Source organism: Siniperca chuatsi, linkage group LG9 (genome assembly GCF_020085105.1).
Source record: "Siniperca chuatsi isolate FFG_IHB_CAS linkage group LG9, ASM2008510v1, whole genome shotgun sequence".
Lineage (NCBI taxonomy): Eukaryota > Metazoa > Chordata > Actinopteri > Centrarchiformes > Sinipercidae > Siniperca > Siniperca chuatsi.
Window position 1 is genome coordinate 23,932,609 of NC_058050.1, and position 23,045 is coordinate 23,955,653.

At 42.9% G+C, this 23,045-nt stretch overlaps 1 protein-coding gene across 4 annotated transcripts in view; it reads left to right on the plus strand.

The window, feature by feature from the left end:
• Window positions 1-1,010: 1,010 nt before the first annotated feature.
• The window catches only part of dop1a (DOP1 leucine zipper like protein A), a 31,397-nt gene continuing 9,362 nt past the window's right edge, over window positions 1,011-23,045 (plus strand). The window contains exons 1-24 of one of the 4 annotated variants that reach the window (XM_044207962.1): window positions 1,011-1,435; window positions 2,951-3,146; window positions 3,459-3,640; window positions 3,741-3,911; window positions 6,096-6,285; window positions 6,953-7,051; window positions 7,532-7,631; window positions 8,716-8,825; window positions 9,767-9,881; window positions 9,992-10,112; window positions 10,658-10,777; window positions 11,180-11,297; window positions 12,593-12,622; window positions 13,840-14,106; window positions 15,817-16,342; window positions 16,734-17,017; window positions 17,113-17,265; window positions 17,399-17,499; window positions 17,644-17,900; window positions 18,068-20,198; window positions 20,477-20,588; window positions 20,838-21,020; window positions 21,939-22,064; window positions 22,586-22,720. In XM_044207962.1, coding sequence (XP_044063897.1) covers window positions 3,009-3,146; window positions 3,459-3,640; window positions 3,741-3,911; window positions 6,096-6,285; window positions 6,953-7,051; window positions 7,532-7,631; window positions 8,716-8,825; window positions 9,767-9,881; window positions 9,992-10,112; window positions 10,658-10,777; window positions 11,180-11,297; window positions 12,593-12,622; window positions 13,840-14,106; window positions 15,817-16,342; window positions 16,734-17,017; window positions 17,113-17,265; window positions 17,399-17,499; window positions 17,644-17,900; window positions 18,068-20,198; window positions 20,477-20,588; window positions 20,838-21,020; window positions 21,939-22,064; window positions 22,586-22,720 — 5,769 coding nt within the window. In that variant the 5' untranslated portion in view covers window positions 1,011-1,435; window positions 2,951-3,008. The remainder of the gene's footprint in view (window positions 1,436-2,950; window positions 3,147-3,458; window positions 3,641-3,740; window positions 3,912-6,095; window positions 6,286-6,952; window positions 7,052-7,531; window positions 7,632-8,715; window positions 8,826-9,766; window positions 9,882-9,991; window positions 10,113-10,657; window positions 10,778-11,179; window positions 11,298-12,592; window positions 12,623-13,839; window positions 14,107-15,816; window positions 16,343-16,733; window positions 17,018-17,112; window positions 17,266-17,398; window positions 17,500-17,643; window positions 17,901-18,067; window positions 20,199-20,476; window positions 20,589-20,837; window positions 21,021-21,938; window positions 22,065-22,585; window positions 22,721-23,045) is intronic. The other 3 variants (XM_044207964.1, XM_044207963.1, XM_044207965.1) reach the window with 3 other exon arrangements.

Consider the following 23,045-nt stretch of genomic DNA (forward strand, 5'->3'; position numbering starts at 1 on the left):
ACTTACCCTGACAGATAAAAAGCCCCCCCTTGTCATACTCCATTACCAGCATCCAAAGGGAGCAGAGACTCTATTGCCCCATTTGACCTGCACACTCTGGTTGGCATACCAGTACAGAGGAAGAACAGAGGAATTTTGCCTTCTATACATTTCAGCTACTTCTTTCAAGGCATAGATACACAACTCAGTGCCACGCTTAGCCTTGAAGCCAAACTGGTTGTCTGTGGTATCAATATATTCACATAAACGATCTACTAGAGTCCTTTCCAGGCTGTGAGATACCACACTGGCTAGTGCAATTGGCCTGTAACTATCCAGGCTCCCATCCTTGCCAGCTCTGTCCTTGATGACAGGCACAAGAGTAACAGACAACGTAGAGTCTGTCAACAGTCCATGAGTCATAAAGCCATAAAACAAATGGCAAGAAGAGCTGCAACCTTTGGGGCTTGCAAACTTAAGGTGCTCTGCAGTGATTAGATCTGAACCACTTGCTTTATTCTCAGAAAGCTGTATTATTGCTTGTATTATTGCTCATTGGTTGTGATTCCCAATGTATCACTGTTGGCAATATTGCCCGCTTTGTAGGGCTCACTTTTAACACAATTAAATAAAGCAGAGTAATGTTGCTTCCACAACTCAGCTAAATTATGGCCTCCAGAAACTCCCTCTACAGTGCATGGTAGCAAGACCTCCTGCTCAGACCCAGGAGGGAAAATTAGTGAAAAACTACTTTGTCAAAAGGGGTTTTATTATTATTTGTTGTTATTGTTTGGACATAAAATATTCGAATGTGCAATTTATAAGACTGTATGTCTCCAGAGATTAAAGGCAAGAGTATGTGTTGCAGCTTAACAGTCGAACCATTAGGTAACTTGATTAAAATAATACAAAACAATAACACGTGCTAAAATACGCAGACGCTGTAACTGCTGAAGCCGAAGTTGAACTTTTCAAATCTGAAAAATATTCAGCTTTTATTGTGAAGACAGAGAACTTAACCTCCGAGATTCTTTGGTGCAACTGTGGGTGACTTCCATGGTGACTCCGCAGAGCAGAGAGGCGGAAGACTGGAGCAGTTGGACGTACAGCTAATCTGCAGTGCAGTCTGGGAGCTGTCAATCGTCTCGCTTTGTATCTCTGGTACAGGAAGCTACTGATGCGCTCATCACTGTTTATTTACACACTGCGGGACCATATTAAGAGAAATGAGAATATAATTACCTATTATCTGCTTCCAAAGCCTTATTGTCAAAGGACTTGACTGAGGTTACATGAAGGGGTGACATCAGAGCCGGGCCCTGCATCTACATCATTTAAACTACCTGCTACTAACGTTAGCTAGCTTGCTAGTCATATTATTGACGTTGTCAGCCGTTTTTACTCGGCGAACCGGGCACATGATTGAATGACAGTTGCTGGCCTATATACTACAACGGTAAGCTTTTACATCAGCTTAAATGTTTAACGTTGTGTGCCATGTACGTTAGCTGAAATCACCTCACCTAACTTAGGTTAGCTAGTGGCAAGGTAGCTGTTAGCTATAGCGTTACTGTAACTGTAACAGTTCCTTTCTCACACACAAATTATAACGACAGTAACGCGGTTATGAAAATTTTGCAAGTATTCCTTGGCTAAAGGTGCGTTTATATTAGCGGTATTTTTTCCACCAAAGAACGTTAACATACAACGTGTGCAACGGCTGCTGTAGTTCGGACGACAGGTGTGCGGTACCTGCTCTACAGTTACTATGTTGTTGACACTTTGCAGCCGTACTCATGTCTGTTTAGCTCAGTGAGTGCAAAACTGCCAGCGGTCACAAGCCAGTCTCTTACACACAACGTTACATTTCCCTGAATTTCCAACTACACGACTGTCTCAGGCTCTCAGTATTGCTACTTCTCAAAGCGTCTTCAGTTCTCTGTCTGTCTGCTATAGGCACTTTTCACGGCTGACGTTTTGACATGTCACTACAGGAAACGCACAGGTGTGATTAATAACAGTAATTAGCATTAGCTGCAGTGTGCTTTATGGCTCACTGATATGGTTTCCTGGGACATTCAATTCAATTGGTACTGAGTCATGAATAATGTTATCAGTTCCACCTTTCCTGCTGTGGCCAGTCAAAATGTCTACCATGAAAAAGTCTGTTGCCTTGCTTAGTGGGCAAAGCTCACAACGTAAATGTCACTTGCCTTTTCTAAATCAGTTCGAGCCCCTCCTATTGATATAACCCAAAAACCCCCCATATAACCCAAAGAGCACATGATGTTGTAATATTTGATTGGCCTAATGTCCCCTCCTTCCACTGACACTATTACACTATTCTAAGGACTGAGTAACTGAAGGTCAGAAGTCATGTCGAGTTAGGTGTGCTCATGTGCTAGTACCTTAGCCTACATTTAAAACTCCATATAAAAGACAGGAAATGTAATTAGTCTTAACAGTATTTATGTTTTTAATGCCTGGATGAGACTGTGTAGCATGGATTTAACAACCTCACCGCATGCTAACAAGAGCCCATTTCACGGTGAGACTGTTAAGACGGCCTTGTGATGTGAAATACCAATCATACTCCTGTGTACCACCTGCAGAAATCTGTTGCCTGGCACGCCATTCCTTTAAAATAAATGTATTTCTGAAAGATTGCACTGGAGGAGTGACAGCAGCAGCATTACTCCTCCTCTTCAGCACGTCGGTCATCTTGATTAATTTCCAAACACGTAAAACAAACAGAGTAATGGCTGCTCAGGTCAGGCTTTGCTCCTTCTGATTTATTTGACCTGGTCTATTAAAATGGCTCGAACTACATCCTGGCAGATTATTGGACCACATAGTGATTGATAGGCTCAGGCGTTTTTCTTCACGGTCAAGCATTAAGATGAATAAACTTTAACTCACAGACAATGTGTATTTTTTAAAAATCTTTTTTTGTCTTGTTATTTCATTGCAGGTGTGATGTACATATGTGTGCCTGGTGTTTTACATTAGCGTAATAACCACCCAGGAGAATGAATGCAGAGGAAGTGGAGTTGCTCAGTGACTCCAAGTACAGGAACTATGTAGCAGCAGTGGACAAAGCCCTTAAGAACTTTGAGTACTCCAGTGAGTGGGCAGACCTCATCTCTGCACTGGGCAAACTCAATAAGGTAATGATCTCAGACAGGCCACAGCTTGGCATACAATGCACTAGAGAGTTGTAGAGAAGGCAAAGACATACAAATACATATGTATATACGACTGAAGTCTCACTTTGAGACTTTGCTGGTATTCAGCCTGCTGTAACTGCATGAGTCGTAAAATACAGATGTACAGTTTTCATGACTGCATATGCCAAAAGGGTTTAATTACACATAGTAAAACAAAATGCTTGTTTTTTTTAAGGCCACCATATCATGACAAGAGACAACACTGTTGTCTGTGCATGCCTCATATCCACCATTTTTTACATCCTGTCTCAGGTTTTGCAGAACAATGCAAAATACCAAGTGGTACCCAAGAAGCTGACGATAGGCAAACGGCTGGCCCAATGCCTCCACCCTGCCCTGCCCAGCGGAGTCCACCGCAAGGCCTTGGAGACCTACGAGATCATCTTCAAGATCATTGGACCTAAGAGGCTGGCCAAAGACCTCTTTCTTTATAGGTAATACTGTACCACAAACAGTGGCCAATAACGTTTGCTTGACAAAGTTTTTAGCTGGTATCAAATCTTGACATCACTCATATCCTTTTCATCACTGCAGCTCCGGGCTCTTCCCTTTACTCTCCAATGCCGCTATGTCTGTGAAGCCTGTCCTACTGGGGCTCTATGAGACTTACTACTTGCCCCTGGGAAAGACTCTGAAACCAGGCCTACAGGGGCTACTGACTGGGGTACTGCCTGGCCTGGAGGAGGGCTCTGAGTATTACGACAGGTGAGAAGAGCAGGAATGGAAAGGAAAACACTTTTTAATGTGCACATGGGAACAGGCCATTAGGAGAAAGCATTTTGTAGCATAATGTGGATGGGAAATGATTTCAGATTGTATGAATGATACATGAGATATATGAGTCATTGCAAGACTAATGTTTCAAACTCAAGACACAGCCCAAAGACTTTTGTCTCTTAGACAAAACCTAGTTAGTTTCACAGTTCAAAACATGTTTATTGTTTGGTACCAGGAATTACCTGCAGACATTTGCGTCTACTATGTTTACATTTACTGTCTCAACAAATTTCATATTTATAGTATTTTCTTTTATCTGAAGCTTTTTCTTTTTAATTGTCATATACTTCATATATGTTGACATTTGTATTAATGTCCCGTAATTGGCTGGTTTCCCAGATTTAGGCCTAGACGTAGTAAAATGTTTAATTTAGTCTAGCTTAGTACTATGCAAGGCCAACTAACCAGACTGTTCTGCAAACTGACTACACATGATTTATTCCTTTTAATTTATTCAGGTTGTTTTGTTCATAAGTTGTGGATGACATCTCAGATGTTGCAAAAGCTGGGAAATTGTTCATCTCATCAGTGCTACCTTAATTACTCTCACAGGCACTAGAGGGCGCTGCAGTTACAGGTTAAGCCATGGTGACATAATTGGCCTGGAGGGTGACTGCATCATAGGACTTCTTCATGGTAGACCATTTAACTTGTTTTAGCAGGAAAGGCACAGGTGTGACTGATGAAATTAACGATGGCTTCATAGATTTAAGTGTCCCAATAAAAAATGCCAGATGTAATTAATGTTATTAGTAACACCTGTGCTTTTCCTGGTATGATGTCAAAATGTCTGCTGTGAAAAAGACCTGTTTGTAGGGGTGAACATGTATACTTTTTCTAGTTTTTAATTTAAATGTATACTCTATAGTTTTAGTATATTAGATATGCAGTATTTTACATTCTTCCCTTGAGTTTATTTTGCTTCTGAGAAGTTGCAGAGGTTAACAGGAGGTTGCATTATTTTTTACTACCGTTTCCTGTTACTATTTGCTTGTCTCAATAATTCAGTTTTCACATGGAGGACATTTAAGTTTCTTTATATCTTAAAGGGACAGTTCACCCCACAATCAAAAATACATATTTTTCCTCTTACCTGTAGTGCTATTGAACCATCTAGATTATTTTGGTGTAAGTTGCCGAGTTTTGGAGATATCGCCCGTAGAGATTTCTGTATTTTTTGAGTATAATGGGACTATATGGCACTCAGCTTGTGGTGCTCAAAGCACCAAAAAAATACCTTTGAAAAACTCAACAGCAATGTCTCTTTCCAGAAATCATGACCTGGTTACTCAGGAGAATCCATAGACCTTGGTGTGAGCAGTTTCATGTAGGAATTAACTGAAATAATATAGCACTACAGGTAAAATGAAAAATATGTATTTTTGATTTTGGGGTGAATGGTCCCTTTAAAGCTACACTAGGATTTTAAAAAACACCTGCCTTATCAGCCAGCAGCACAATAGCATCCCATCTGTTCTAATTGAGATTTCACAGATTCAATTTATTTGCCCAAATTAATTTAGTATTATGTACACGTACTGGCACTCAGATCCTACTCAGCTCCTGGAAATGGAAAATTAAAGCTTCACAGTGACATCCAAATGGTCTCATAAACAGCAGTGAGTGAGTGCTCCATTCAGAGAGAGCTCACCAGCATTGGATGATGTATCTCTCTCTCTCTCTCTGGCGCTTTTGATATCTTTTGCTTACTTACCATTTCGATGAGTGTGCTGTGTGCCGTTAAGTGATGTTACATTACGGAAAGAAAACTCAGAAATAGCATTTACCTGTAGACCAAGGAGCAATACAACCTCTGCAACTAATGCAACTCATTAAATATGTAACTGTGTGTTCAAACTTACAAGACCCCAACATAACCAGCAGGAAAATTCTGCTGGTGGTTCTGCTTAATTGGTTGCTTAACAATTGACCATTAACACCACTGCATGAGGGCACGGACTGCCTCCACCTGGGAGGAAACACACTGTTGGTCAGTCTGCCCACGACATGTGAAGCAGAGTGCAGTGCACTGCAGTGGTAGTGTGGTAGGAGGTCAGTGCTGGTGTGTACTTGATGAGCATGTTCACTATGTCCTGTCTGTGTTTTCCATAGAACCAACACCCTGTTGGAGAAGGTGGCTGCAGCAGTGGAGCAGTCGGCCTTCTACAGTGCCTTGTGGGGCAGCATCCTGACCAGCCCTGCTGTGCGTCTCCCTGGGGTGACTTTTGTTCTGCTGCACCTCAATCGCAAGCTCTCCATGGAGGACCAGCTCTATGTCATAGGCAGTGACATCGAGCTCATGGTACATGACAGTACACTACAATACAAACATGTCATTGTCAAAATACTTAGTGACAGAATTGCGTGCCCCTGAGCTGAAAATAAAGTCTGCACACCTTCTTCAAAATTGCAGTGTAGTAAAGCTGATGTTTTAGTGATTTGGGTTGTTTAGCATGAGTTCAATGTTTGCATCAGGTTTTATCATATGTAAGTGTCCAAAATGCAAATTTGGAATAGAAGTCAATATTTAAAAACAAAAAACATTACAGATTTGCACATAGCGGGTACCACAGAGCGTGAGGTGCTGGTAACTGCAAGATGAACGTCAGTAGTCAGACAAAATAAACCACAAATGTTTGCGTAGTGTCCACATACTTACCCCATAAAAGTATGAGTCTTTTATTAACAATGGCATGAGCAATGTATTTTGCTCAGCGGCTCATCAGATGAAATGTTGTCAATAACATAAAATTAAAAATCATGATTACCAAAGCCAAGTTGTGTGTGATGCATCTTTAAAGCCAGGTCTAATGGCATGTGTTCACCCATTCAGAGCGATTGCCATCGCAGGTTTAACTTGAATCACTGTGTCTATTCAAATGGGTTAAGAGTGTAATGTTATATAAAGTTCAATTTGTTTTTAATATACATAGGCAGGTTGAATAATAATGTGTCTCTGTTCTCACCAGGTAGAGGCGGTCAGTACCTCAGTCCAAGACTCAAGTGTGTTGGTGCAGAGGAGCACCCTGGACCTGATCCTCTTCTGCTTCCCCTTCCATATGAGCCAGGTAAGGAAGGCTGTGTGACTGAGGTCTGGCTAACACTATAGGCCTGTGTGTTAACTACAGAATGGTAATGATGTGTGTGTCTGTCTTACAGTAAGGATTAGACCAAAGTGTCTAACTGGCTGATATTGATATGTCGAGCTATTTATATATCAGCTAGTATTAGTACTGGCATTGTTGTTATGTTATTCCAGATGTGTGTGTGTGTCTTTTTCTCTTTGTGCAATTGCACATGCATGTGTGTGATCATGATGAGGCCACTCAGACAGCCACGGTGGTGACTCATGCTGGCTGCTTGTTAAATCCTTCACCTCAAAACATTTCTGGACCTGTCAGGGCCGGGACACAACTCTTATCTGACATCTGTAGTGTGTGTGTGTGTGTGTGTGTGTGTTTGTTTTTATGTATGTATGTATGTATCTATGTGTGTGAAAGGGACAGAGAAACAGTCACAAACATTCTGGTCTGTTCTGTTGTGTTCAGGCGACTCGCCCTGACATGATCCGGATCCTGTCAGCAGCTTTGCATGTGGTATTGAGAAGAGACATGTCCCTCAACCGCAGACTCTACGCCTGGTTGCTGGGTGCGGAATACACACACAGACACAGTACAGACATTGAGACCAGGGTTCCCACTCACCATTTAATTTCTGGAATATTGTAGAATTTAAAGAGATTTTGTTTGGGGAAGTCCAAGAATGTTCTTTACACTCTTTACAGGAATATACCCAAAAGTGTTGTCATGTAGATTCACACATTTATTAACCTGTAGTAGACACTTAACTATGTTAGAATAACCCAACAATAAAAAGCATTAATATTTATAGGTCATGAAACCACTTTGACATATAAAACAAGAGTTAGACATTTTACATGGACCATGGTGGGAACCCTGATATGCAAACCTTTACATACACCTTGTTCTGTTTTGTGATTTGCGTAGGCACGTGGTATATGTATGCTTTGTTGCTGTTTTCCATTTTTTTCTGTTCTGTGGAACATACAGTAGGCGTGTATCTGCTGTGGTCATTGTCTTACTTTATTCTCTCTTGTTTGCAACTCACTGCGGATGAACATGCTGGTAAGTGTCTGCATGGCTAAGGGTGGATCCTGACTATATCAAGTTACACTCTCACTCTCTCTTCTCCAAAGCAACTTGCAATGATTGCAGCATTAGAATGTGTCAAATTTGGCAAAGGAACAAATAACAAGTGGATTGACGGTCAAGGCCGTAATTAGGATATACAGTACAGTGTGATTCTAATTCCAGTTGTAAGCCAGATTCTAGGCCGGTCGGATGTTTTTTTCTCTCTGGTGAATGGAATCTTGTGGCGTGAGTGTGCTCAGGACTGGCTTTTTTAAAAACTGTTCAGTGATGTTGAAGATTGACAGGCCCTACCACTCTGAATCTGGCTAGGCTTCTATAGTGTGAATCAGTCCAAGATATACTCTACTACACCATAGCTGGAATCTGAGTGATGTTGGCAACAGCCATTAGGACTTAACAAAGAAGAGGAGGAGGATTAACTGGAAGATACAGATAGTTTTTCTCAGTAAAGACTAAATCTCCATTTACTCCAATCTGGATTAGTGCTTTTCTTCTTATGCTGGATGCACATCTGAGTATCTATCGATGCGATTATAACTGTATGTCTTTGTTTTTTGAAGGTTTTGACAACAACGGGGTGATAACAGGCCCTCGCAGCACTCGACAGAGCAACCCAGAGGAGCATGCTAGCCACTACTTCAACACCTTCTCTAAAGACATGCTGGTCCAGGTGAGGTTTCAAGCTAATTGCAAATAGGTCAGCATTGAAAAATGGTTTCTTATGTGTAAAATCAGCTTCCAAACAATCCCCAAATCACATGTCTCCTGAGATCGAATGTGTATATGTGTGGGGTAGGGAAGTGTGTGTGTGTGTGTGTGTGTGTCTGTGTGTGTCTGTGTGTGTCTGTGTGTGTGTGTGTGTGTGTGTGTGTGTGTGTGTGTTGGGGTCCATCCTCAGTTTAACAGATCTGACCCTCTTTTATCTGCCACACAATTTATCCATCCCCTTTAATCCTTCTCCTCCGACACCTCCCATATCCTCTCTGGCGTTTGCTTATATGTCCTGCTCTCTTCTCCTATTCCCAGTAGCCTGTCCTTTGAAGACTGCTCCCAGTTCACTTCAGTTTACACACACATACACAGACACACTTGTGTAATCTGTCCTGTCACGCTCAAAACAGGGAGCACACAGAGCAACCAGGAGGGGAAGTTTAGTTTTTGAAAGTGTTTTTTTTTGTTTTTGTTTTGTTTTTTGTTTCCTCTTCTGCCATCTGCTCTGAAATAGTTATTGGAGCTCCCTCCATTGGGAGAAGGTTGGTACTACCGAGACCGTCTGTTCCTGGCTTCAGCCCATTATGTGGCAGACGAAGCATGAAACACACACAAAAAGAGAAAAAAATGAAAGGGGGGCTCAATGCAAATATGAAATTGGTTCTGCCAAATATTATAGGAAGCAACATTAAAACAAAAAAGATAAAAAAACAAATAAATGTTATCTCTGCGGTGTCTAAAGTGGACGTGGAGTTTACAGATTTTTTCTGATCTCTACTGTAATAGAGGTGTGCGTGTCTGTGTGCGTGTCTGTGTGCGTGTCTGTGTGCGTGTCTGTGTGCGTGTCTGTGTGCGTGTGTGTGTGTGTGTGTGTGTGTGTGTGTGTGTGTGTGTTTTCAGGCAATGGTGGGGATCTTGCAGGGCAAGGCTCGAGGTGGGGAAGAGGAAAGCATCCTCATGCACGACCTCAAGCCATTTCGCATCCTCATCAGTCTGCTGGACAAACCGGAGCTTGGTAACCAGTCTATCAATATGTAGACACCAATAGTCTAGTTAGTGTTGTATCTAAATGTAAGCTATCCGCTGTGTATATCATCTCTCCTATCTGTATGTGTCTCTCTCCAGGCCCAGCAATCCTAGAGGATGTTCTGATCGAGGTGTTTCGGACTCTACACACACAGTGCCGAACAGAGTTGGACCTCCAAAACCAGAGTCCATTCAGTAAAGACCACACACACCTCAGCAGGTCAGTCCAGTCCACCACCTGCCCACCTGTGCCTTTTAGACATTACATATGATAAAACTTAAATGAACTCCATGATGAAAGTTTGGTTGTTGCATCATCAAAGAAAAATAAAGGTAAAATAGGACAAATGGGATATGTTAAAGCTAATAACATCCAACAATTCTAACATTACAACATTTAAAGTAATACTTGAAATGAAAATAACAGCATTACAATGTTTGAATGGAAAATAAGTAAAATTGCAATATACAAATATAAAAATATATGAAAAAGGTTGAAAAAACTTTGTCAAAATAATGACAAATGGCCAACAGTCAGTTTTTTGTGTGAAATATACAGTCATAATACATGTAGTGCCAGTCAAATTTTTGCATTTTACGTTTACATTTTGTAAATGTTGCCTTTTGACATTTGATATTTTTACATGATGAATAAAAAATCTTTTTATCAATCACTAGCATTATAATGGATGTGTTTGTTAATTTTTTAATCCATACAAACCATGAAAAGCATGATGCTAATTTAGCTTTTTGCTTCTTTCTAAGTAAACTACGAGAGAACAAGAAGACGGCAGAACTGATTAAAACAGCCAATCTCCTGTTTAACTCGTTTGAGCCGTACTACATGTGGGACTACATCGCTCGCTGGTTTGAGGAGTGCTGCAGGTATATATGTTAAAATCCACGTGTACATATGCACTCAAGTCGCCACTTTATGAGGCATCAGAAACAAATCTGGGGAAAACTATAGTTGCTGTCATGTGTTTGGAGCCATTTTGAAATAATGATGCATTATCCTGCTGGAGGTTTCATCTTCCGAAAGAGTAGAGGGAATGCCGCTGGTCTGCTATTCTTGTTTGGGTACGCTGTTGTGTTGAAACGATGCTCAGCAGGTACCAGGGGCAGAATGTGTGCCAAGATACTTTTCCCACTGCCGTTACACCCACAGCAGATCTCTAGTTTTGACATCAAACAAAGTGTATCCACAGATTTGCATCATCAACCCTGACCTTAACTGCTAACCATCATATCTTACTCAAAATAATCTCAAATATGCCTCTGTTGCAGGAGGACAGTGAACAGCAGCACACACGCACCACGGCATGCTGGGAGCTTAGATCCTCCAGAGCTCTCATTGGTGGAGTTCTGTCAGCTGGTTGATTTCCTGCTGGATATTGTTTCCTTGGTGAGACTTCTCTTTCTTTCTGTCTGTCTTTGTGTCTTTGTTTCTGTCTTTGTGTCTTTGTTTGTTTGTGTCTTTGTTTCTTTCTGTCTCTCTTTCTTTCTCTCTCTGTCTTTGTTTCTTTCTTTCTGTCTTTGTCTCTCTTTCTTTCTTTCTTTCTTTCTTTCTTTCTTTCTTTCTTTCTTTCTATCTTTCTATCTTTGTTTCTGTCTGTCTTTTTTTTTTTCTTTCTTTCTTTGTGTCTTTCTTTCCTTCTTTTCTTCTGTCTTTTTTTTTCTTTGTCTTTTTCTGCCTTGTCTATCTTTTTTATGTCTGTCTCCCACTTTCTGTCTTTTCTTTTACTCCACTATGGCTTTCTTTTACTATTAAACTCTTATACCGATGTCTTATGTTCACTCTTCTTCCCTTCACACTTTCATGCTGTTCTTTTCACTGTTTTCCTTCTCTGTCTTTTTCTGCCTTGTCTTTCTTTTTTGTATGTCTATATCCCACTCCCTATATCTGTCTTTGCTTTCTCTCTGTATTTCTTTATGTCCTCAGTGTTTCTTTTTTGCTCAATTTGTCATTTCAGTCCTTTTCTGTCTTTGTCATTATGCAGTCTTTTCTCCCTATCCTTTTATGTTTTCGTTTCACTTCCTTTACAGGTTTCTGTTTTCTCAAAATGTTCCTCTTTGTTTTTGTATCCCTCTGCCACATTCTTTCTCTTCCCTCTTTTACAGCCCCTTGTCTCCCGCCCCTGCTTGGGCTTTCCATCTCATTCTCACTCCCTCTTTGCTCACACACCTCCTTTTTAAATCCAGTATGTTCCCTACAAGTACCCTCCATGAACATTTGCAATTTGGCCTCCATGTTGTCAGATTTGTTGTCCAACTCCATTTTTTTAAATCCAGTTCTGGGATGTTATGGTCACCATTAGGGTGTGTGTGTGCGTGCACACCTCCTCTCTCTCCCATGTGTGTGTATGTGTGCAGTCTTTACACAGGTAAAAAAAAAAAGCCTGTGTTTAGTTTCCCTGCCAAAAATATTGTTTGCATCCTCTTAGAAATATGCTTGTCTATCCAGTATTTCCAATCTGAATAGTTTGGAAATCCCTCACTCTTTTATAACCCTGTTTAAATGCTTGTGTGTGTGTGTGTGTGTTTGAAAGTGCGAGAGCAAGAGAACCGTGTGTTCTGTGAGTTTGTGAGCGAGAAAAGGAGAAGCGTATGGGTTGTGTGTGTTTCTGCAAACCAAGTGTTGTGTGGCCTGTGTTCTGCTTGCTCCTGTCTGTTCAAACTATCTGCTCTTTCTCCTTGAAGCCTACTAGAAGCATGAGGGTAATCTGCCAGGTAAAGTACTGCTCTTTCCTGCTTTTTCACCTCACCCTGCTTCACTGAGGCTACGATAACATTTCTGCAACATCCTGCCAACATCTCCCAGGCCATCTTTGTTGCTGTCCTACTTTGAGTCATCATTTCAGAATGACTGACTGACTGTCTGATATTTTAATGCCAAAAATGATCCAGAGGAAGAAGTGGGATTATAACAGTCATTACATGTGGTGTTTGGTGTGGATCTTGTGAAAATGAAATACCCGCCCAGTGTGTATGTGCTTTCTGTCAAGCATGCATGCAGTTATATGCTATTGCAATGCTCACATATTTGTAAGAAATATGACTACTTTTATTTACTTCATGGTTTAATGCTTTTTTTATGATTTGGTTGTCCTTTTTTTGTTTCATAAAAATGTGTTTTGCTTGTTGAGTTAAAATACTTGTTTCAAAACTCATGAGAAAATCACCACACTCACGACACGACTCTAAAGTGCAAGAGGCCACAAAACCAAATATGGAGGAAAGAAGGCTCCGTACATTTAGGTCTAATATATTTAATGATAAAGTCATCATTAAATACTTTAATTGGATCTAAGTGTACACAGCCTTCTTTTTTCCAAGGAAAGACAATAAAACAATTATATATATTTTTTAACTTACATTAGATAAGAAACAGTCAACATACAAAAACCAAATAGAGGATGGCAGGGAAATCTTTGGATAAATGGTCTCACATAGTATTAATAGTATTAAGCTTTTAAAATATTGATATTTTAGACTGAAACTGACCGCAGCAGATAGTATTTTGTCCTGATGATTCAGTATCTTTACATTTTACCACTTCTAGGTCACTTCTATAGTAGAAGACCTTCTGCAACTGCTCTAAAATTGGGACATGGAAATTCTTCGTTGAAACCAGAAAAAACGTAATAAATATATGTATATAAAAAAACCAATAATCATAATTTTCATGCACTGGTTAAGGGGTTAAGGTTTTCTCTTTGACAGACCAGAGGGGAAAGTGATAAGAAGATAATTCGAGATCTTAATGTATATTTAATAACATTTAATCAAGCAAACTGTATTATAACAATCATTTTGAAGACATCAATAAAAGTTCAGCATTAGTTAACAGCCTTAATTCCATTATATCAGGTTCACTTCCTTCCAGATACCCAGCATCTGCACCTTTTAAGTCCTTACTTCACTTCTGTTTTTTCCAACATTTCCAGGAGACCTACATAGAGATCCAGACAGAGCATCTCCCTCAGCTGCTGTTGCGTATGGTGGCGGCTCTGACCTGTCACCTGCAGGCCCTGGGCCTCGGGGAGCTCACCCACTGCCTTCGTCTCTGCTCCAAGATCCTCAGCAAAGTGCAGCCACCGCTGGTGTCCCCTCTGGTCCTGCCCTTGGGCCCCAAGGCTCAGGGCCTCTCCAACTCCAATGGCAACCCTTCAAACTCAGCAAGGGATAAGAGCAGAGACAAGGAGGACAAACGGGTGAGGAAAGCTGTTAGAAATGTTCCATAAAAATGAAAGGGCAATGCTCTTTTCTGTCAGAAACAGATATTAATTGGGAAGTGTTAAATAACATATTTTTCCCTCCACTTTAATCATGATAAGATCAGAGTATCTGTTCGCTTTAGTGGTCAGTTAGAAATTAAAATTGTTGCTATGCCAACCTCTTACTTTGAGAAACATTGCCAGCTGATAATTCTGTTCTGTCTCTGATCCTTTAAAAATCTTTTGATAAAAGCATAGGCCCTGTTGCTGCCCCAGTCAGAGCAAATCCCAGTTTGACCCATATGACCCACTTCACTTATTACAAGTTACTGCCCAAAAATTCATCAGTTCAGGCTCTGATGGTGTGCCCTGGTCCCTGAACAGGGCCCCTTCCAGCTCCTGTTGGCTCCTGCCAGCCCCCTGCCCTGTGCTGCAGTTGGCTGGGTGGTCCCACGACTGGCCCTGCCATCCCACACTCCCTCGACACAAGGCATTTGAAGACTTCTTCAGAACAAATGCTTCGTTTGGCCGTCCTGGTCTCTGTCCAGCAACCTGGTTGTTTAAGTGTTTGAGAGCTCAGTGAGGCACGATTAAAAGTTTAGTCAATCTCTTGCCCAGAGATGGATAGGGGCTAGATAGATTGAGGTAGGCCCATGAGGGACAGAAGAGAGGACAAGTAGAAAGACAGAAGATGGTTAACCAACAGCTGAGCCCAGCTCGCCTTTTCTCTCTAAGGAAGAGGAGGAGTAGACTAGCCTGTGATGCCTCCTGGATGAGCCATATCCAGTGGAGTGGAAAACATTTCACATACATCCACTGAATACTAGAACATCCCTACCCCCCACCCTGAGGGGCATATAGAGAACATGCTATCCAACGTGCCATCTGAGTCCAGGCTCCAGAATGTGCATGCTGCCTCGATCAAAATGCATCCCATGAAGCCATCAGGCTCCCACAGGCTGACTGTAACAAAGAATTGTAAGAACTTAAGTTGGTCTGTCAGCATCAGGATGCTAGCCTGGTGTACAGCTCAGTCTACACCAGTCCCTCAGGTCAAACCCAACAGCTGTGTATACAGCCTCACTATATAATGACCAGTGTACAGGACACAGAACAGTGCAGTGATGAGGTTAATGAGTATGTTGAGAGACCTCCACTATTAAAACTAAAACATTTTGTGAAAATCTCTCCGATTGTGTCTTTAAAGCATCTGCATACCCATCATGCACCCACATAGGTATTTTCATCTGATTAGACCTCTACTCGGGGCTGTGTCTGAGCTTTATCAATGTTATTAGTACATAGAGTTTGGTGACATCACATAATTCCCCAAATAGCCTCCCCCCAAATTTAACCTGACTTAGAGGTCTAATGAGCCAGGGTAACTGAGAACACCTGTGTGGGTGTGCAGAGCCTTTAAGGAAGCCAGACATAAATTCAAAATATGCTGAACATGGACAGATTCATCTAACATAACACTTCAGTCTCCAGAGGCTAGAAACAAAGAGATAAGGTCACATTCATAAAATCATTGGCAAAAGAAAGCTCTATAGAAAGTATTATGGTCACAAATGCTCTGTGGAAATATAGAGAATCTGCACTTGGAATTTTCCTGGCTTGCTGTATTTTCAGTTTACTCATCAACACACACCTTTTCTCTTATCACTTTTTGCTGAACTTCCTCCATCACCTATCCTCCTACTGCAGGCTTTGCCGGCTACTCTGGAGCTACCGGGCATTGGCGAGGTTTTTGAGGACGGGGAAAACCCTCCCAGCAGTCTCTCCTCAGAAAGTGGCTTCACAGACTTCGTCCAGTACCAGGGAGATGGCCCCGAGGAGACAGAGCGAACCCCTCATCCCCACCCAGCTGTCAGGACAGGCCGACGCTCCTCAGGCCCATCTCAGACTAAGCCTCTGGATAAACCAGTCATGCAGTGCTGCCTGGAGCACTTCCAACAGTTTCTCTCCCGACTTATCACCTTGTATATTACCCCTGAGCAGGTGGACAAAGCTGAGGGTGAAAGAGGCGAGGTCATGCAGTCAGGACCCCTGGTTTCAGAGGACTCCCAGCACAGTGATCATACAGAGTCATGCTCAGGTTTAGGGTTGGTCCAGAGGGAGTGTGTTGCTGCCTTCACTGCTGCCTGCCAGCTCTTCCTGGAATGCTCCAGTTTCCCTGTCTACATCGCAGAGGGCAACCTCAAGTCCTCACCCACACAGGAAGAGCAGTTGGGTAAGTTCTAAACACACTTTCTGTGATGTGAAATTTTTTTTTTTTTTAAGCTAATACTTATATACCATAAGTAAATTGTTGCTATGTTTAAACAATCCCACCGTTGAGTACAACATGAAAATGTTGCATTTACTGTATTGTCAGGTTCAGTGGGAAGGGACAGAAAAGGTCAACAGTAATAATGGTTTTCATTGGAATATTCTCTATTTTGATATACGTGCTCTGGAACTATACACAGTTTATGGATTCAAACAGTGAAAACTGCAGCCATGAATCAGTGACATCCAATTCTAGGGAGAGTAACAGAAACAGAGTGCTAAGATGTAGAGCTGTTTTTACAGGTTTGATTTATTGCATTTAAATACTTGATATCCCTCCTGCTTCAATACAGACAGTGAGCAGGTCCGTCTGCCAGTGTGGCTGCAGTCCCTGATGGACGCCTGCTGCCTGGCCAGTGACTTCAGCCTGCAGGGCGTGGTCATCTCCCTGCTCATGGACCTTGTGGGACTCACCCAGTCGGTTGCCATGGTGACCGCTGAGAGCGTGGCATCTGGTGGCAACTCAGAGTCCGCCCAGCCCATGAGCCCCAGCCAGGGGCGAGTAGCTGTCGTCATCAGGCCACCGCTCACTCAGGGAATCCTAAAGTACATCGCTGACAAGACAGACTTCTTCAGGGTAGCAATCTCGTTTTAGATTACAGTGGAACTATTGGCGGGCTTAATTTTTTTTTGAAGGGCTTGACGCTGTTTAATCTCCAATCTTTTTCCCAGAGTGTGGCTCTGATCTTATGGGACCAGCTGAGTGAAGGAACACCTCAGCACCATCAACGCAGCGTAGAGCTGTTCTACCAGCTCCACAACCTGGTGCCTTCCTCCAGCATCTGTGAGGACGTCATCAGCCAGCAACTCATGCACAGAGACAAGGTTCGTACAGTAGACACTTTACATCCCAGGCAACACCCACAAGCACAAAATAACAGCACGCACTCCATCGCTTAGTCTGCAGATACACACACTCTGTTGAGAAAACCCATACTGAAGCACCTTTTTCTTTCAGAGAATTCGGCTGGAGGCCCACGTGAAGTTCTCTGTGCTGTGGCATTTGACACGAGATTTGAACATGACCAAGTCCTCTCCTTTTAATCGCACATTTGACAGGTAGGTTGTCGACATCCAAATTGTGCTTAATTTATTTGAAGGGATTTTCCATTAATAAAGTTGTATTTTGTATCAAGTGCCTTTTCTTTGATTTCATTTTCATTTTTTCTTTCCGTCTTCACATCTTTTCACTTTGTCCTTCAGGTCTCTTTTCATCATGCTTGACAGTCTGAGTTATTGGGATCCGTGTACTAGTGCTGTTGGTCGGGCTTGGCTGAATCAGGTCCTTCAGAGACATGACATTGCTCGGGTTTTAGAGCCTCTCCTCCTCCTTCTGCTCCACCCCAAGACCCACCGAATATCCATTCAGAGGGTACAGGCCCAGCGCCACTGGGCCCAGGTCTTCCCTGAACAGGAGCCATCAGAACCTATTTACACCAGGGAGTCTGGCTTCTCAGACAGTAAGCCATGGCCATTAATTCTGCATTTTTAGTTTAACTGGTAGTTGTGTCCTTTTGTATCCAATTTGTTTCCACATTGACTCTTTATGATAAAAACAGCTTGAAGTATTTGGCTGTTTATGAAAAATGTTTTTTTTCTCCTCTTTGTTTCCTCTTTCTTTAATTAGACTTCAGTCACATCCAAGGGGAGAGGGTGGCACACGAAGAGCTCCGAGGCCTGGTGATGGGTGACATGGAGCCGTTCTGTCTGACTGTCAACCCCTTGAGTGACAGCCTGTCCTTACTGAGCCTGAGTAGTGAGAACTTGCACCTAGCCGGTGAATATCAGCCTGCAGACCAACAGAGAGAGCCCCAGAGCTCTGAGTCCAGTGGCTCTCATTCATCTACAGTGGAAAACGGCAGCTTTGAGGAACCAGAGGGTGTCAGCAATACAGTCAATGGATCAGACCAACAGCCTGGTTATTTAGATGACATGTCTGAGGACTCTATAGAGGAGGTTGTGTCCTCTGTTATAAAAGAGCTGATAGACAGGGTTTTGAGTTTAGTAGATGAGGAATCTCTTGAAGTCTCACCTCCACCTGAAAACTGGCCCCAGACAGACACAGACAGCACTTCCTCAGATACCTCCACTGGTACCCGTCTTGACTCTGGCCCTCCTCCTGGCTCCAACCACCAGACTCTGCCTGAGATGCTGGCTGGAGGTACGCTCGAGTTCCTCTCTGTTACACCGGCTGATATATCTGCAGAGGAGCAGCACAAAGAGGGCATCACCCGTCATAGTTCATCACCTTCCATTGTCACGTTGCCAGACATCTCCGACCCAGCCACCCCGGACCACAACCTGCAAGTGGAAGACCCTCAGGCTCGTAAACGCAGCCATAGCAGCACCCAGCTCAGCCTTAAAGGGAAGATCATGGAGAAGCTGACAGACAAATCTCCAGGGGCCAAGCCAAAGCTCAAGAAAGCTAAGAGGAAAGAGGAGGAGAGGCAGAGAAAGTTGGCAAATCAAGCTGAAAAACTGCGGCCTCCCAGTATTTTCTTTGGGGACAGCCTGGATCTGGAGAACTGGTACAGCTGTGGGGAAGGTGAGGTGTCGGAGATTGAGAGTGACACTGGCTCACCCAGCGGGGGCTCTAGTGGGACTGTCGGGGGTGTCAGTGTCACAGGGCGCAGATTATCCTCTGCCCCACCTCGTTTCAACATCCATCCGCTCTACCAGCATGTCCTGCTCTACCTCCAGCTGTATGACTCCTCCCGGGCCCTCCACGCCCTGTCAGCCATCGCAGCCATGCTTAGAGCCGCTCCCCCAGGGTTTGTAAGTGCCATCTCCACCACCAGTATCAACAACACCTACACTCCACAGCTCTCTTTGCTCCAAAACCTTCTAGCCCGTCACAGGGTCTCCGTCATGGGCAAAGACTTCTACTGCCCTATCCCCCAGGACTCCCACTCCCACTCATTCCGCAGCGCCATGTACCTGGAGATCATCATCTCGCTCTGTCTCTACTTCCTAAGAAGCTATTACTCTGCCCACGTGGCAGCAGGCCCTCAGGACTTGGCAGGGAACCGGGCCATGCAGCTGACCAGTGTGGAGGTCTTAACTCTCCTATTCAGTGAGCTAGCCAAAGTCACAGGTGGCTCGGCTAAAGGCTTTGCTAGTTTCATCAGCGATGTCCTCTCTAAGTGCAAAGTTCAGAAGGTGGTTCTCCATTGCCTGCTTTGCTCCATATTCAGTGCTCAGAAGTGGCATGAGCAGCGGGTGGCAGGGGTGAACGTGGCCACAGTGGAGGAAGGTCTGTCAGAGGACAGTGTTATCAACCTGTCAGAGGACCAGATAGACAGCTGTAGCGCTGTCCAGTCTCAACTGCTCAGACTGCTGCAGAGCCTAGTTGTACTTGAGCACAGAGTCCTGGTGCCAGCTGATGAAGGAGGAGAAGGAGGACCTGTGGGAGGAGGGGCAGGAGGTGGAGGGACAGGAGGCGGTGCTGGGGCCGGGTTTGAGATCCTGGGTGGGGAAGTGGAGCATGTCAACCCTCAGCAGCCAATGACATCACTGCAATACCTCCACGGACAGCCTATCACAGCGCAGGGTATGTTCCTGTGTGCAGTGATCAGGGCGCTGCATCAGCACCATGCGTGTAAGATGCATCCCCAGTGGATAGGACTCATCACAGCCACCCTGCCATACATGGGGAGGGTGCTGAGGAGGGTGGTGGCCTCAGTCACTCTGCAGCTGTGCAGGAACCTGGACAATCTTCTTCAGCAGTACCGCTATGAGACTGGGATCACTGACACCAGGTATTAACATCTACATGGATGATGAGCTGTACTATCATCATAACCCATTCTACATCTAGGTATATCATACAGGCAGTACCATGCAATGGCTTAGCAAGGGTTTGGTCACCAGATGGCACTCTTTACCACAAGATGCAATGGCGCTCTTCTACATCATCCATCTGTGTGATGTACCAGTTCTGATGAAAATGCTTGACATTCAGAGTTTTTGCATAGAAATACATTAATTCAGAAATGTATGCATTGATTAAACTGCATATTCTCCCTCTGTCTTCTAGACCCCAGTGGATGGCTCTCTGCATCCCTCCTGACCTGATTCTGACAGTGCTGGAGGGGGTGACGGCCATCATCCATTACTGCCTGCTGGATCCCACTTCCCAGTACCACCAGGTGAGGGCGCCGAGCACCATCGGGTTGTTGCAAATTGCTCTTTGCTTTCTCAGTGAATGTTTACAACCTCAGACTTGTTAATATATAGCAATTCTGAACGCAGGCCTCTTTTTCTTTATACATTAATTTGTTACATTCATGAGTATGATTTGTATAAAGATACTGAATGCTTGATATTTTCTGTTTCTTTGCATAATAGTATAGTACCTATATTGTACTGACTACCTTGTTGCATATTCTGCCTCTCAGTTACAGGTGAGTGTTGACCAGAAGCACCTGGCTGAGGCTCGTTCAGGCATCCTGTCCATCCTCCACACCATCATGTCATCTGTCACCCTGCTGTGGAGCGTCCTCCACCAGGCTGACAACACTGACAAGCCAGCTGCTGCCTCTGCTGCCTCAACTTCCAACATCAACCTGGGTTCCACTAAGGTACACCAGGCAACATGTATTCACAGTTTTTCCATCAAATACTCAATAACATATTTTCATGCAGGTCTTGGCCAATCTAGCAAGGTGATAACTAGTCTTTGGTGTGTCGTAATTGAACGCATGTCTTGACTGCAGAATAAGGGCAATGTTTGACTGAACAAACTAAGAAGAGAGGAAGTGCCTGAGATAATTTGTCTAAAATTGACTATGCCCCTTTCCACATCAAAAAGATGAAATGGCAGATATGATGAATGTATTACCACACTAATACATTTTACTATTTCACTTATGTTGTCTTAAGCCTTGCCCAGGTAGAATAAATGCACAGTCAACTCACATATTTTTTCAAATAATCTGAAATTGTTCCTGCAGCACTTCACAGAGACCTGGTATAAAACAGGAAACTGTAGTGTGCAGTGTATACAGCAAAGTGACAATCAGTCCCAGAGCAAATCTAAATATGTGGGCAGCCTGGCCTAAAATGTTTTCTACAGAGAAAGGATTATAACTCCACACATAATATGCTGATTACTGGTCTCAACAGTGAGAACAGAATCTCATTACTGGCACTAAAGGACTTTTTTTTCAACAGTTATAGCTCTGTATTTTTTTTTTTTTAATATTTCTCTTGTCCAGATGATACTAGTTTTTCCAGGCGTGGGTTGGTAATGTAATTTTCACTGAGATAATATAGTGATTTTTATCCTGTACAGAACATAATTTGTAATAATTAGAGGCCCTGTGTCCCTGCAGGAGGAATAAAAAACTACTTAACTTTTGCAATTAACTCCCATGTGTCAGTTTGAGTATTTCACATTGGGCATAGTGACAATATGGATTGTAACTGAAGTTGTTTGCATAGTAAGTTACCAGCTGTTTAGGTCTAACCTAACTTCCTTGCTCACATCTGTTCTACAGAATCTGCGGCAGCAAATCCTGGAGTTGCTGGGTCCAATCTCCATGAACCACGGTGCTCACTTCATGGCAGCAATTGCCTATGTTTGGAATGAGAGGAAACAGATCAAGAGTCCAGTCAGAAATAAGGTGGGTGTTCTATAAAACAGTGGGTGAAAAAAGTGCACCTCCCCTTTTGATGTTTTTAGGTTGTATTGTCTTGATGCCTGCTTTGAAAACCATTTACATCAGACATTATTTACTTTTTATTTATTTACTCTTTTCATTTCTGTTTACATGTTAAATGTTTTTAAAGAGTAAATTAACACCAGGCTGAAAGGAGTGTTTTTGCTGCCCTCTCTGGTTAAAAGTTTCACCTCTGTTGGGTGTGGTCAGGAGTGTACTTTGTTACACCTGTGACGACACCCAACAGTGATGTCACAGGGTCCTGGAGTCCACCTGTACTTCACTGCAGCCAGGTGAGAAGTTAAACCAGTGGAGGTCAGACTGTCAGGGGGTGTTAAGTTCCTTTTTAAAGTGAAACATGAGAGCAGCACATTTCTGTTATTTACTTTCTCAACAGCATTGTTCTCAAAGGAGATGCCCAGACTCCAGCATGTCCCTGTTTGAGTGGACTTTGTAAGTCATTATATTTATACCATGTCTCTCAGGTGATTCCTTTAGCCAGTGAAGAACAGCTGCTGCTGGTTGAGCTGGTTCGTTCAGTGAGTGCCATGCGCACTGAGACGGTCATGCAGACAGTCAAAGAGGTCCTGAAGCAGCCGCCTGCCATAGCAAAGGACAAGGTTGGTGTTTAAGTATTTGTTGCTGAACTCCATTAGCTTAAATGGTTTAATCCCCATCTTCTTTTCCCACAGCATAAGGCTATTAGACACTGCAGAGCTGTAAGAGCGTCTGCCTGTGTTTAATAACATCACAAATTTAACTGTTCACACAACAAGAGGAGTTTTAAATTACAATGAGAAAACTATAAAATATAAAAATATCACTTATTTAAAAAAAAAACAGGAGAAGGGTAACAATACAATTTATTTTTGAGGGCAGTCCTTTGATTATAGATTTCCTTTGTCCATAGTCATTCATCACATTAATATTATTTCTTCACCGTTC